Source organism: Hemisphaericaspora subhashii, assembly GCF_019202705.1.
Source record: "Hemisphaericaspora subhashii strain CBS 10753 chromosome Unknown scaffold185, whole genome shotgun sequence".
Taxonomy (NCBI): Eukaryota; Fungi; Ascomycota; class Pichiomycetes; order Serinales; family Debaryomycetaceae; genus Hemisphaericaspora; species Hemisphaericaspora subhashii.
This window is the reverse complement of record NW_026057406.1, coordinates 567-13,738: the sequence shown is the minus strand read 5'-3', so window position 1 is coordinate 13,738 and position 13,172 is coordinate 567. Positions and strand designations below refer to the sequence as shown.

Here is a 13,172-nt window from a genome sequence, read left to right as displayed (position 1 = left end):
TAAATTTCTGATTAAAGACCCGACAAACTAAATCTGGCCTATATATAAACTGAATAGCATAGAAGAGAGGTCGTGCAAGGTGGTTCAAAAAGATTATTGTTGTAGTCGAATACAGCAGTGTTCTCTAAGGAGCTCATAACAAAAAGTGGTAAGTCGTGAAGGGGTTAAAAAAGAATAGCAGTTTCCTCAACTAGGATTTATTTATGGAATATGCAGTTATGTTAAACTTATTCTAATCGATTCGATTGATATCATCGTGTTATAAACATTACTATAGAAATTGACCTATCTGTAAATTGTTTCATTATCAGACAATCTACGATCTACAGGCAATGTCCATCTACACTGGTAATCAACGGTTTAACTCTGCTGTTGCGTTGGTCTAACTGGAATATCCCTCGGATACCTTATCAGTCTAGATTAACCCCCGCTCAGTATAAATGACTTGTTTCTTTGTTCATTGTTATCATCAGGAATGCCTCTTAAAAGAAGTCTAATTGATTATGGTGGGGGGATCGTGGGGGATCCTACTGTTTTTTCTTTGACTCTGATTTTTAAGCCCCAGTTTTCAACAAATCAATCTTCTTACCTTGTTCATTTATTTAAATATCATATAATAAACCCATTCTACAATCTTTGAATAATTGAAAGAGATCTATAAATATATAAGAGTCGACACGAAGAAGAGTAACAATGACATTCCCATCAGAATTAACGCCAATTGCTCATAAGCAAGCCCTTTGTCAACAATATGTTGGTAAATCAATTCACGAGATTCCAACTCCATCAATCATAATCAATAGAAATAAATTTAAGACCAATTGTCAACATATGATAGACAATGCTAAGCATTTAGGTGCTGATTTCCGTCCTCATATCAAAACTCATAAAACTGTTGAAGGAACATTATTACAATTAGGAAACCAAGGAGATAAGATTGTTGTATCTACCATGATGGAAGCTTGGAATGTTCTTAAACATATTCCTCAGATTAAGGATGTTCATTTTAGTTTACCAGTTGTTAAATCCCGGATTGAAGAATTTGCTGAATTTAGTAAGAATGTTGAACATTTACGATTAATGTTGGATCAAGTTGATCAATTGAATGCATTGGTTGAATATAGGAAACAGAATCCTGATATTAAGAAATGGTCGATATTTATAAAGATTGATATGGGGACCCACCGTGCTGGTCTTGGAATTGAAGATAAAGAACTTGTTCAAATCTTGAAATTGGCATTATTGGATGATGAAGTAAAACAACATATTGAGATTTATGGACTTTATTGTCATGCTGGACATTCATATTCTTCTGAATCTGAACTTGATGCTAAGAAGTATCTTATCGATGAGATTGTAGCTGCTAATAATGCTGCATTGTTAGTCAAATCAATTGATCCAGATGTAAACCAGTTAGTTCTCTCAGTTGGAGCAACTCCCACAGCACATGCTTCTGAAATGTTATCCCAATCTGAAATCAATGCTTTGTTGGGAGATGGGAAACAATTACAAGGGAAATTGGAATTACATGCTGGAAATTATTCTTGTTGTGATTTACAACAATTATCAACCGGATGTATATCCCAACAAATCATCTCCATGACAGTCCTTAGTGAAATCGTATCCACCTACCCAAATAGAGGTGATTCCGCACCGGGAGAACAACTTATTAATGCAGGGGTACTTGCATTAGCTAGAGAGTTTAGTGCGATTCGTGGACATGGGAAAGTAGTTGAACCTCAGGGATATGGTGATTGGATAGTGGGGAGATTAAGTCAAGAACATGGAGTTTTGACTCCAAATGGTGAGAATTGTAAGTTTATACCATTTGGTACAAGAGTGAAAGTTATTCCTCAACATGCTTGTATTGCTGCTGCTTGTCATCCATTTTATTTTGTGGTTGATGAAGATGAAGAAATTGTTGTTGATGTTTGGGTTCCATTTAGAGGATGGTAGATAACGTACTTTTACAGTTGTATAGATATTCTTAGACAGTAAATAAATAACCATCTTTCGTAATCCTCGAGTATATACTTCTTGTATGGAATATACTTCTTTGTATAGATATTTTCATCGTGTACTTTACTAACGCGTCTTGGGAGCAATCGAAATCAAATAAAAGACGCGTGACGCTATGCACTCCAATAAAAAAAACTGAATTTCTCATCATTTAATCAAAATCTTTCCTTAGTAATTCTTTCTTCATTAGTAAGTAAAAACAGTAAGGTAGTAGTCATGTCCAATGAGAAGAGACCATATGTGTCTATTCACCAAGATCAAGCGCATTCATTACCAGTTGCTTCCCAATTAATCAATTCCCAAGTAGAATTAACCCCATCTCAAGAACAAATCCTTAAAAAAGTAAAACGACCTAATGGGACTGAAGAACCTTCAGAATTCGAAAGAGAATTATTAGCAATGACTCAAATCGCTAATGAATTCGATAATGAAGAAGATCAACAATGGTCAAGACCTCCTTTGGAAGCCGGTTTCGATCCCATGCTTGAAGATGTCAGTTTTCAACAATTAGATGCTGAAGAATTTAATGATTATAATGATAATACATGTGCTAGATTCTTTGGGATTACGGAAGCTGGTCATTCTGTGTTATGTAATGTTACTGGGTTTATTCATTATTTATATGTTCCTGTCCCCAAGGGGTTTTTTAAAGATGTTCATTTACAAGATTTTATTAGATATTTGAAATTTAATTATGAAGGAATTATTGATGTAAAGATTAAATTAAAAGAATCAATTTGGGGTTTCAATAGAAATATTAAAACTCCATTTTTCAAGATCTTTGTTAATAATGTTAAGAATATTACAAAATTAAGAGGATCAGTAGAAAGAGGTGATATTCATTTCGAAAACTTATTCCCTCCTCAAAATGTTTCATATGATAATATTAATTACTTATTACGATTAATGATTGATTGTAAAATCACGGGAATGTCTTGGATCACATTACCAAAAACCAAATATAAAATCGTTGAACCTCATCTCAAAATCTCCGCTTGTCAAATCGAATGTTCAATCGATTTCAAAGATTTAGTATCACATCCATCAGAAGGAGATTGGTTAAAAATGGCCCCACTCCGTATCTTATCATTTGATATCGAATGTGCTGGTCGTAAAGGGATCTTCCCCGAGGCTGAGCATGACCCCGTGATTCAAATCGCAAATGTTGTCCTGAGATCAGGTGATCCGAAACCATTTGTAAGAAATGTATTCACAGTGAATACATGTTCATCAATCATTGGTTCACAAATATTCGAACATGAAAAGGAAGAGGAAATGTTGATGCATTGGAAAGAATTCATAACTGAAGTAGATCCCGATGTTATTATTGGTTATAATACTGCCAATTTCGATATTCCATATTTGTTAGATCGTGCCAAGGCGTTGGGATTAAAGAAATTCCCATATTTCGGAAGATTAAAGAATATGAAACAAGAAGTTAAAGATTCGGTTTTTAGTTCGAAAGCATATGGGACTAGAGAGAATAAAGTGGTTAATATTGATGGTAGAATGCAATTGGATTTACTTCAATTTGTACAACGTGAATATAAATTAAGATCATATACTTTAAATTCCGTATCGGCTCATTTCTTAGGTGAACAAAAAGAAGATGTTCAACATTCGATTATTACTGATTTACAAAATGGAACTAAAGAGACTAGAAGAAGATTAGCAGTTTATTGTCTAAAAGATGCTTATTTACCCATGAGATTACTTGATAAACTTATGTGTTTGGTTAATTATACCGAAATGGCAAGAGTTACAGGTGTACCGTTTTCTTATTTATTAGCAAGAGGACAACAAATTAAAGTCATTTCTCAATTATTTAGAAAATGTCTTGAAGAAGATATCGTGATTCCAAATATGAAATCTGATGGTCAAGATCAAGATTATGAAGGTGCAACGGTTATAGAACCAAAAAGGGGTTATTATGATGTTCCTATTGCTACATTGGATTTTAGTTCTTTATATCCTTCAATTATGATGGCTCATAATTTATGTTATACTACGATTATTAACCAACAAGCGATTAAAGCATTTGGATTAACTGAAGATGATTATACACATACTCCTAATGGTGATTATTTTGTTAAATCGCACAAGAGACAAGGGATCTTGCCTACGATTTTAAATGAATTGTTGACTGCTAGAAAGAAAGCTAAAGCCGATTTGAAAAAAGAGACTGATCCTTTTAAGAAAGATGTTCTTAATGGTAGACAATTGGCATTGAAAATTTCTGCAAATTCGGTATATGGATTCACGGGTGCCACGGTGGGGAAATTACCATGTTTGGCAATTTCATCATCAGTGACTGCATTTGGAAGAGAAATGATCGAAAAGACGAAAAATGAAGTTCAAGAACGTTATTCCAAAAAGAATGGACATCCTTATGATGCTCAAGTTATTTATGGTGATACTGATTCTGTGATGGTTAAATTTGGATATCAAGATTTAGAAACTTGTATGAAATTAGGTGAAGAGGCGGCAAATTATGTTTCTACGAAATTCATAAGCCCAATTAAATTAGAATTCGAAAAAGTATATTTCCCATATTTGTTAATTAACAAAAAGAGATATGCTGGGTTATATTGGACCAGACCCGATAAATTCGATAAAATGGACACCAAGGGGATCGAAACTGTCAGAAGAGATAATTGTCGATTGGTTCAAAATGTGATTACAAAAGTCTTGGAATTCATCTTGGAAGAACGTGATGTTGAAAAAGCTCAACGATTCGTGAAACAGACAATTGCGGATTTATTACAAAACCGAGTCGATTTATCTCAATTAGTCATCACTAAAGCATATTCCAAACATGAATATTCGGCAAAACAAGCCCATGTCGAATTGGCAGAACGTATGAGGAAAAGAGATCCCGGTTCTGCACCAACATTGGGTGATAGAGTTGCATATGTGATTATTAAATCGGGTGGTGATAAAAACTATGAAAAATCGGAAGATCCATTATATGTATTGGAAAATTCTTTACCGATTGATGTGAAGTATTATTTAGAACAACAATTAACCAAACCTTTGGAAAGAATCTTTATTCCAATTTTGGGAGAACTGAAAACCAAAGAATTATTAGCTGGGTCACATACGAGAACCATCAAGATGGCGACGCCCAAGACGGGGGGATTGATGAGATTTGCCAAGAAGTCGGAAGTTTGTGTCAGTTGTAGAACTCCATTGAGGTCGGACAATCATGGTGCACTTTGTCCGAATTGTATACGAGAGGGAAAGGGACCGGAATTGTATTCCCAGGCGTTGTCACAGATGAATTATTTGGAGAGTAAGTTTTCGAGATTATGGACGGAGTGTCAAAGATGTCAGGGAAGTTTACATCAGGAAGTGTTGTGTTCGAATAAGGATTGTCCGATCTTTTATATGAGAACGAAGGCGCAGAAGGATGCGAATCAACAAGCTGCTGAACTTATCAAATGGGATAACACAGACTGGTAGTTCGGATAGTGTTACTCTTATGTATGTATGTATTTTATATCTATATAACTCTATGGGCGTAAATACATATTATTACATGTAATATTGTTTCTTCCTAAACATCGTTCAATACAATTCCTTAATAAGTTTGAATACTCAAGTCCAATCTCCCATTTAGATCCACAATAAGCATTATACAAGAGTTTTAACAACCCAACCATATTATTCTTATTCCGAATCATGCGGAGATATTCAGCATATGTCTTGATGTTATTATGAAATGTAACAGGATCAACATTATTATTATTACTATGTAAATGGAAATTCCCCGCACTTGATCGTGACAATTCAGCTCTAATCCGCTTAAGATATCCATGTCCATCCTCTCTTTCGGGATATGTCCCCCCATCTGCCGCCAACTGATCAAAAATATCCGCCTCCGGACCATCTTGAGAGAAATTATAAGCAAAAACAACAAGAATCGCACTGATGATAATATTCCGTCTATGTAAAAATGGATCGGCATTCATATTATATCCAAACACAATCTCATCATTCTCAGGCAGGAGTAACATCTCACATAGGATCAAATACGCATGCACGGTTGCAATGCCTCCATTCAAACTCCTGGCCCAATCATTTACTCGTTTTTGAACAGTGGCATATTCGTTCTCGGTCACGGCGACATTCATCCGACTAGGTGCTCCCGCGTAGACTATGTAATCATAATGGGTGATTCTCATATATATTTGAGCAATATGGTATAGACTAAATTTACACCCCGTGTCTTGCGGGCTTAAGCTTGGGATTAGGATTTGTTGTTGTTGCTGACCAAGGGTAGGGTCATGGGTTGGGTTGATGGCCATTTCAGTAGAACAACAGCCTCCTTGACCACAGATTTCGGTTCTCCAGACGTCCATTGCTAATGACATGGTTTCATTCCATGATTGCTTTGTGGAATTCCATTCGAGGAATGAGAGTTGGAGATCACGTTGTTGCATTTGAAACATGATGGTTAGGAGACCCGCCAAGAGGAGGCTGCGCCCGAATTTGGTGGTGTGGACAGGTTGACGATGAAGGAGTTTTTTCAAGGCGTCGAGGAATTTCGGCGGTTGGAATGATGTAGGGGTGATTAAGTGTTTTTGATGGATGTTGTCATATTCCCAGAGATAGTCTTCACAGGGGAGGGATAGTTGAATTTGATACGCGTATAGGATTAGTGTATGGCCATAAACGGTTGCATTCACGGTATCTAAATAAAACGCCATAAAACAAGCACGCTTCATTGATTCATATTCAATCCATTGTTTCCAGCCTGCTTGAGGTGGACCAGCGACCTCTTTCTTTAGTGGATCTCCACCTAATAATGGACTTCGACGTAATAATTGGATCTTGGTTCCATGATAAAGAAATGACCGTTCATGTAAATATCTCGTAGTAGACGTGATTTCAAATGATTCTAATAATAATAAACTTTGGATAATGTATGTTTTGGCCGGTGGACGACATTCACTATTGGAAAAGATTAACCATCTTAATGGATCAGCAATTTGTTCTGCCAATTTTTGTGGATCCATGAATAGAGTTCCATTGGGGTCTTGGGGATCGCTGGTACAGTCAGTAAAACTGGCACCTACCATTATCATAGCTAGAAGAAGCAATGGGTGGGCATCTTGGTTTGAGAAGGATGGTTTATGGAGAATGGGATATTGGGTATGATATACCAGCCAATATAATTCTAAACATCTTTCAATCTGAGGGATCCCAAAATCTGGATTAGCATTTAATTCAGGTAAGAGATTAATTAGTTTTTCACGAATATTATGATCAATACTAGTTCGATTCTTTGAATTGTTCATGGGGAAGGAAGGGGAGTTGACAAATGCATTCATAAATAATGAAGATACTGGCACATCGGTGGGGAAATTGTAGAATTCACTGGTTGCTAGTTTCCCCTTTGACATTGTATCATCTTGAAATAACCAATCTATCAAATCGGAAGGATTTAATGGTTTTGTTGGATTTGGGGTAGACATGGAGGGACTCATTGGTTTTAGATTTAGGTGAGTTGGCATTGAGAGTGATGGAGCCATGAATGACGATGATGGAACCATCGAACCCACTGAGGGTGGCATAATTGTTGAGGAAGCTATTGAATTGTTATTAGACATTGATATTGAGGACGATAATGACGGTTGTACGTGCGCCATAGTGGTAGTAGCCGTGGGCATCGTAAGACTAGACGAACTAAGTGGGAGTGAAATCGGAGAAGCTGTTATAGATGGAGTAGATGATGTTGCTGAAAGTGGCATGGTTAGCATATCCTGGGTGTTATCCAAACCTGGTCTGGATGTATTTGTTGATATTGATGCTGATGTAGATACCGATTTTGAACTAGACAAGACAGTAGAATTAATATTACGTAATGGCAACTTATCATTTAACTTCTTAACCTTTGTAATATGACGCTGATAATGTTTTTCTCTAATATCATTTCTAGCAAATACTTGTTGACATCCTGGCCAACTACATATTAATTGTCTTGAAGGATCATGATTCTTTTTATGTCGAGATAAATGATCAGCTCGAGTGAATACTCGATTACAATCAGGATGATCACATATGAAGGTACCATATGTTCTCTTCCTCTTCTTCTTAATTTCTGACTGGTCTAGCAGCTCTTGGTGGTCCATGTTTTGGGTGCTAATATTTTTTGGTGGAGGGCAGAAAGAGTAAAACTATCTAAAAGTGGAAAAACTGTAAATGATAACCGAAAGATGGTTTTCCGGAAATACATGAAAAATTGAAATCTAAAAGAAAAAAAAGAAAAACAGAGCGAAACCGGTCAACTTTGTTCCAACTAAAAAAAAATATAATTATTACAGGAGTAAATTTTAAACAGGTCATTAGGAATAAATTGAACAAAAGAGAAAATAGTCCGAGTGTCAATAATGAACAGTCCTCTACTTTTAGATTGTATAATCCTCTGCTCTCTTTATGGGCAGGAATTTTACAATTCCAGAAATTGTTGCTCAACTTAATGTTGGCAGATGATTCTTGCATGAGTCTCTCTAGTCGACACTCTCTGAGTGTTGTAAATTATAATACCCCAAATAAGAATAACTTGATGGTTATTTCTTTTACAATAAAACTACACAATTCTAAGAAGAATAAAATACAAATTAAAAAAACAAATATAAATTGTCATAAGCACTTCATTTCGTAGGACAAAAACAATAGCTGTGAATCTCAGATTCAAGCCCAAACCATAAACCAAGTTAGAACCACCAACCCAATTTTTATTAATTTCACATTGAATGATCTATACCCAGACCCATCAGCGGTATTCCAGTAAGTAATAATTGCACTGAGTTCCGACAGACGCATGGTGGAAACCTCAGAAGCTGGGGTTGGTGTACCGTCGATTGTATTTGTAACAAGGGTTGTAATTACAGCTCCTGTTGAAGTCACAATTGAAACAGGTAGTTTAGTAGCTAGTGTGACTGTTCTAGAAATACTAGTTGGGACAACTATTACTGTTTCAGTGGTGAACATAATGGTTCCGCTAGTTGCAATGGTGATAGTGGTCACAGTCGTCTCCGTTGGGACAACGGTCACTATTGTAATTGTCATTAATGAGGATTCGGTTGTGGTGGTAGTGATAATTGTTTTCGTCGTTTCCGCTAAAGTGGTTGTCGTTTCAGTATCAGTTGTAGTTGTTTTCAGGGTGGTAGCGGTTTCTGAGGTTGATATTGGAGTGCTTTCAGGCGACGCCTCTGGGCTTGTTTCTGGGGTCCTTTCTGGAGTGGTATCTGGAGTGGTCTCTGGAGGGGGGTCAGCTGATGTTTGAGGAGTGGTTTCTGGAGTAGAACCGGAAGTACTTACTGGAAGGGTGTCAGAAGTGGTTTCAGCTGGTTGGGGAGTGGTTTCTGGAATAGATCCTGAACTACCATCTGAAGTAGCTTCAGAAGGGACTTCAGTTGATTCTTGTGGAGTTGTCTCCGGGGTTGTCTCATAAGGAGTAAGTGGAGAGGTATCCGAGGTAGTGTATTCACTGGATTCAAACTCAGTATCGGTAGTAGCTTCAGATCTCGTCTCTGGTGTGGTCTCAGCGGTAGTTTCTGGTATGGTTTCTGATGTAGTTTCCCAGTCAGTCGCTTGGGTGGATTCAAAAGTGGTATCAGAAGTTGATTCAAGAGTAGTTTCAGTTATAGTTTCTACTGCGGTGGTTTCATCACCTGTTGATTCACCTGCTGTGGTTTCTGCTATGGTGGACTCTACAGATGTTGATTCTCCTGTTATTGTTTCTCCTGTCGTACTTCCTTCTGATATTGTTTCTCCTGTCGTTGGTTCTCCTGTCGTGGTTTCTTCTGTGGTTTCTTCTCCTGTTGTGGTTTCCTCTCCTGTAGTGGTTTCATCCGTGGTGGTTTCATCTGCGGTGGTTTCGTCCAGTGTATTTGTTTCTGTGGTGGTTTCTTTCGTGGTTGGTTCTTCTGTTGTTGTTTCTTCTGTGGTGGCTTCTTCCAGTATAGTTGTTTCTGTGGTGGTTTCTTCCGTGGTCGTTTCTTCTGTGGTTGTTTCTGTGGTGGTTTCTTCTGTGGTTGTTTCTTCTGTGGTAGTTTCTTCCAGTGTACTTGTTTCGGTGGTGGTTTCTCCCGTGGTGGTTTCTTCCAGTATGGTTGTTTCTGTGGTGGTTTCTTCTGTGGTTGTTTCTTCTGTGGTTGTTTCTTCTGTGGTTGTTTCTTCTGTGGTCGTTTCTTCTGTGGTTGTTTCTTCTGTGGTTGTTTCTTCTGTGGTTGTTTCTTCTGTGGTTGTTTCTTCCAGTGTACTTGTTTCGGTGGTGGTTTCTCCCGTGGTGGTTTCTTGCATGGTGGTTTCTTCTGTGGTGGCTTCGTCCGTCGTAGTGTCATCGGTGGTAGTTTCTTCAGTCGAAGCTGTTATAGTTGTCCACAGGGTCTCGTCGGTGGTAATTGTAAGTGTAAAAGTGCTCCCATCAGTGGTTTTCGTTGATACTTCAGGCGTTGTACCGGGAATAGGTTGCTCTGATATACTACAGTCCAGGTGTGGACACGCGTTACTGCCTAATGGGATAGGAACAGTGCAAGTGATTTCGGCTTCCATAACATCATAGATAAACATAAAGCTGTCCAGTGTATAACCTTCACCAATATCAAAAACATAGTTCTCTTTCCCGTAACTAAAAGTTAACAAACGTCCCAGGTATGAGAATGTTGGAGTAGTTGCGCTTAAACTAAAAATTCGAATAACGTTGTTCCGTCCAAACTGGGCCACATATATGGGGTTTTCAGGTGGCCGCCCCATCTGAAGTGTGGCCTCTTTATTTGATGAAAAACATATCGAATTGCGGCAGGATTCGTCATCAAGGGTAACAATGGAATCGTCTTTCAAGATAATACATCCATCGCCAGACATCCCTTTTGCCATCAAGCGGACTCCCCCGCTGAGACAAATCAAACCACGGTTTGCTGAGATCTCAGGGAATGCTATCAGGCTCCGCGAATCACCATTTATATCAATACAACCAAGCAGAGAAATCATTTGATGGATGGCAAAGCTCGTATCTTGAAATTTGAGTATCATATCTCTATAATTCACAATATTGTCGACGCTGATGAATTGTAAGCTACTAGAACTGGTGGTATCAACACGAGAAATTCCATGGTTGATCAAGTTAACAACACTTAGCATAGTCGGAATGTTCACAAAGGTCGTAGTAAAGAAAAATTGACCATCGCTATTAACAGTGACGATGTTTAGATCACCATCTTGCACGTCTACAAGCGACAACGTACCCTTAATATCGTATGATACATATCCCTGGCGAGTTCCTCTTATGATAAGAGTATCGCTAACATCAATTGCTTTAGTAAAAGTTTGGAGTAATAGCACAGCTGGCAACCAAAAAAGTAAATAATTAACCATTTTAAGTTAGTTTGCTTGAAAAGGGAATAAGTTTAGAATGAATATCATCATGAAGTTTAAATAAGGAACACTCTGCTTAGAAAATATATATATAACTTACATCATACCTCAAATATAAAAGTGACCATTTCGTTATTGGCATCTTTTGTTAAAGTAGGTAGAAACATAGAATGAAGGCGGGTGTTCGATCAGTTACTCGTTGCATGGAATATATTCAAATGCCGCAAATATTCCATTAGAAAATAAATGTGATCACAGATTTATATGAAACATAAACAGAATAAGATATAAAATACTTCACCTGACATGATGCCAATACTATATTATGAAGAATAACGGCATGACATGAACTGACACAGAGTAAAGTATATGTAAAAACTATAAGAAAAAAGAAAAGTTGGTTTAAGAAAAGACCTGTGATTATTATAAACAAGCCATATGGTTATTATGTTACCATCGCAGATCGCATAATATTAAAGAGAGAAGGATCTAGACAGTTGGTCACGAATTCAAAATTAAATTTCGTTTAATGTCAATACAGCTGAGCTATTTCGTAAAAAAGATAAACAAATCATCATCATCTCATCACCTTATTTATTTATTATTATTATTATTTGTTTGTTGCAAAATAAAATAAAATTGCAATTTAATCACGCGCAAACTGATTTTTAGATTTTGCATTAAAAAATTAAATATTTTTTTTCTTATTGTGAAAGCCGTTTGCTACAAGCAAGATTATACACCATACCCTTTGCGTGACATAGATAACAAAATACCTGTATTATCTAGTTATTGTTCATGCTATACCGATCTCGACTGTATACGTGAGTTTATAGATAACAATGACTCACAGTATCATAAATTGGAACTTAATCCGTTTAATAAACACACCTCTATGAAATACCAACCTCATCATCAGAGTATGAATCAGAGTGGTACCTCATATCATAGCATTTGTTGTTGTCTACTTCCCTAACCCAACAATTGAACGGGACATATTGGCAAACTGGAGTTAGACAAACTGTAAGTTGACTGTGGCACTACTCACACCAGAACGGACTTCGTCACAACAAACTGACGATTCTGCAGTGTTCAAATGGACCCATTTCTAGTATTCCACCATCCAGTGCATTGAAGACGGATCAAACGAAATTGTTCAACTTGTTTTGGATTCTAACATCCTGCAACCAACCTGGATCTAATTATTCACAATTCATTTTTTCGAATTGGTCTGAACTTCGGAGACTATTTGATTCAAAAAGGTCATCAGATATGTTTTATCAATAAATAGATGAAACTCCTATAGGACATCTCACGAGGATTATGCGTACATTACCTGATTTTATTCTTTAAATATAGTTTATGATTTTTCGTAGAATTCATGATTTACTTGACCGAGACTTACTATTTATTTCCATGATTTACTTCACTTTTCACTATCAATGGCTGGTTTACTCCCTCTCGGTTTTGCATACAGGGGCCTGCTCCTTTTATGCTCAACTGGGTGGTGATAACTTATTACATCACATACTTCATAGTCCTGAATCATTTGATATATGGAGTCAAAAGTCAAATCAGTTAGCGGAGTATATATTGGCGAACCCCACCCGTTCCAGTCATGAAATCAAATGTATCAAAGAATATCTAAAGGTTACCATTCCGAAAGTGGACCTACGATGACGCTCACATTGAAAAGTGTTGGTTCGTTCGTTGTTCCTTTTTTTTAAACCGTTACTATCCGTAACTGTTGTTTTTATTCAGACTTAATC

At 37.0% G+C, this 13,172-nt stretch overlaps 4 protein-coding genes across 4 annotated transcripts; 2 read left to right on the top strand and 2 right to left on the bottom strand. All coding sequences in view use genetic code 12, as the record gives it.

The window, feature by feature from the left end:
• Window positions 1–693: 693 nt before the first annotated feature.
• J8A68_005292 (uncharacterized protein) lies at window positions 694–1,956 on the top strand (the record flags this gene model as incomplete). The annotated part of the gene is made up of 1 exon (XM_049409343.1): window positions 694–1,956. One exon carries the CDS (start codon window positions 694–696, stop codon window positions 1,954–1,956), a length of 1,263 nt encoding a protein of 420 aa, XP_049261431.1.
• Window positions 1,957–2,235: 279 nt separating this feature from the next.
• Window positions 2,236–5,481, top strand: POL3 (DNA-directed DNA polymerase delta; the record flags this gene model as incomplete). Its single annotated transcript, XM_049409342.1, has 1 exon — window positions 2,236–5,481. The coding sequence occupies one exon, from the start codon at window positions 2,236–2,238 to the stop codon at window positions 5,479–5,481; it is 3,246 nt and encodes a 1,081-aa protein (XP_049261430.1).
• A 50-nt stretch (window positions 5,482–5,531) lies between these two features.
• Window positions 5,532–8,153, bottom strand: J8A68_005290 (uncharacterized protein; the record flags this gene model as incomplete). Its single annotated transcript, XM_049409339.1, has 1 exon — window positions 5,532–8,153. One exon carries the CDS (start codon window positions 8,151–8,153, stop codon window positions 5,532–5,534), a length of 2,622 nt encoding a protein of 873 aa, XP_049261429.1.
• A 562-nt stretch (window positions 8,154–8,715) lies between these two features.
• J8A68_005289 (uncharacterized protein) lies at window positions 8,716–11,403 on the bottom strand (the record flags this gene model as incomplete). Its single annotated transcript, XM_049409338.1, has 1 exon — window positions 8,716–11,403. The coding sequence occupies one exon, from the start codon at window positions 11,401–11,403 to the stop codon at window positions 8,716–8,718; it is 2,688 nt and encodes an 895-aa protein (XP_049261428.1).
• Between the last annotated feature and the right edge of the window lie 1,769 nt (window positions 11,404–13,172).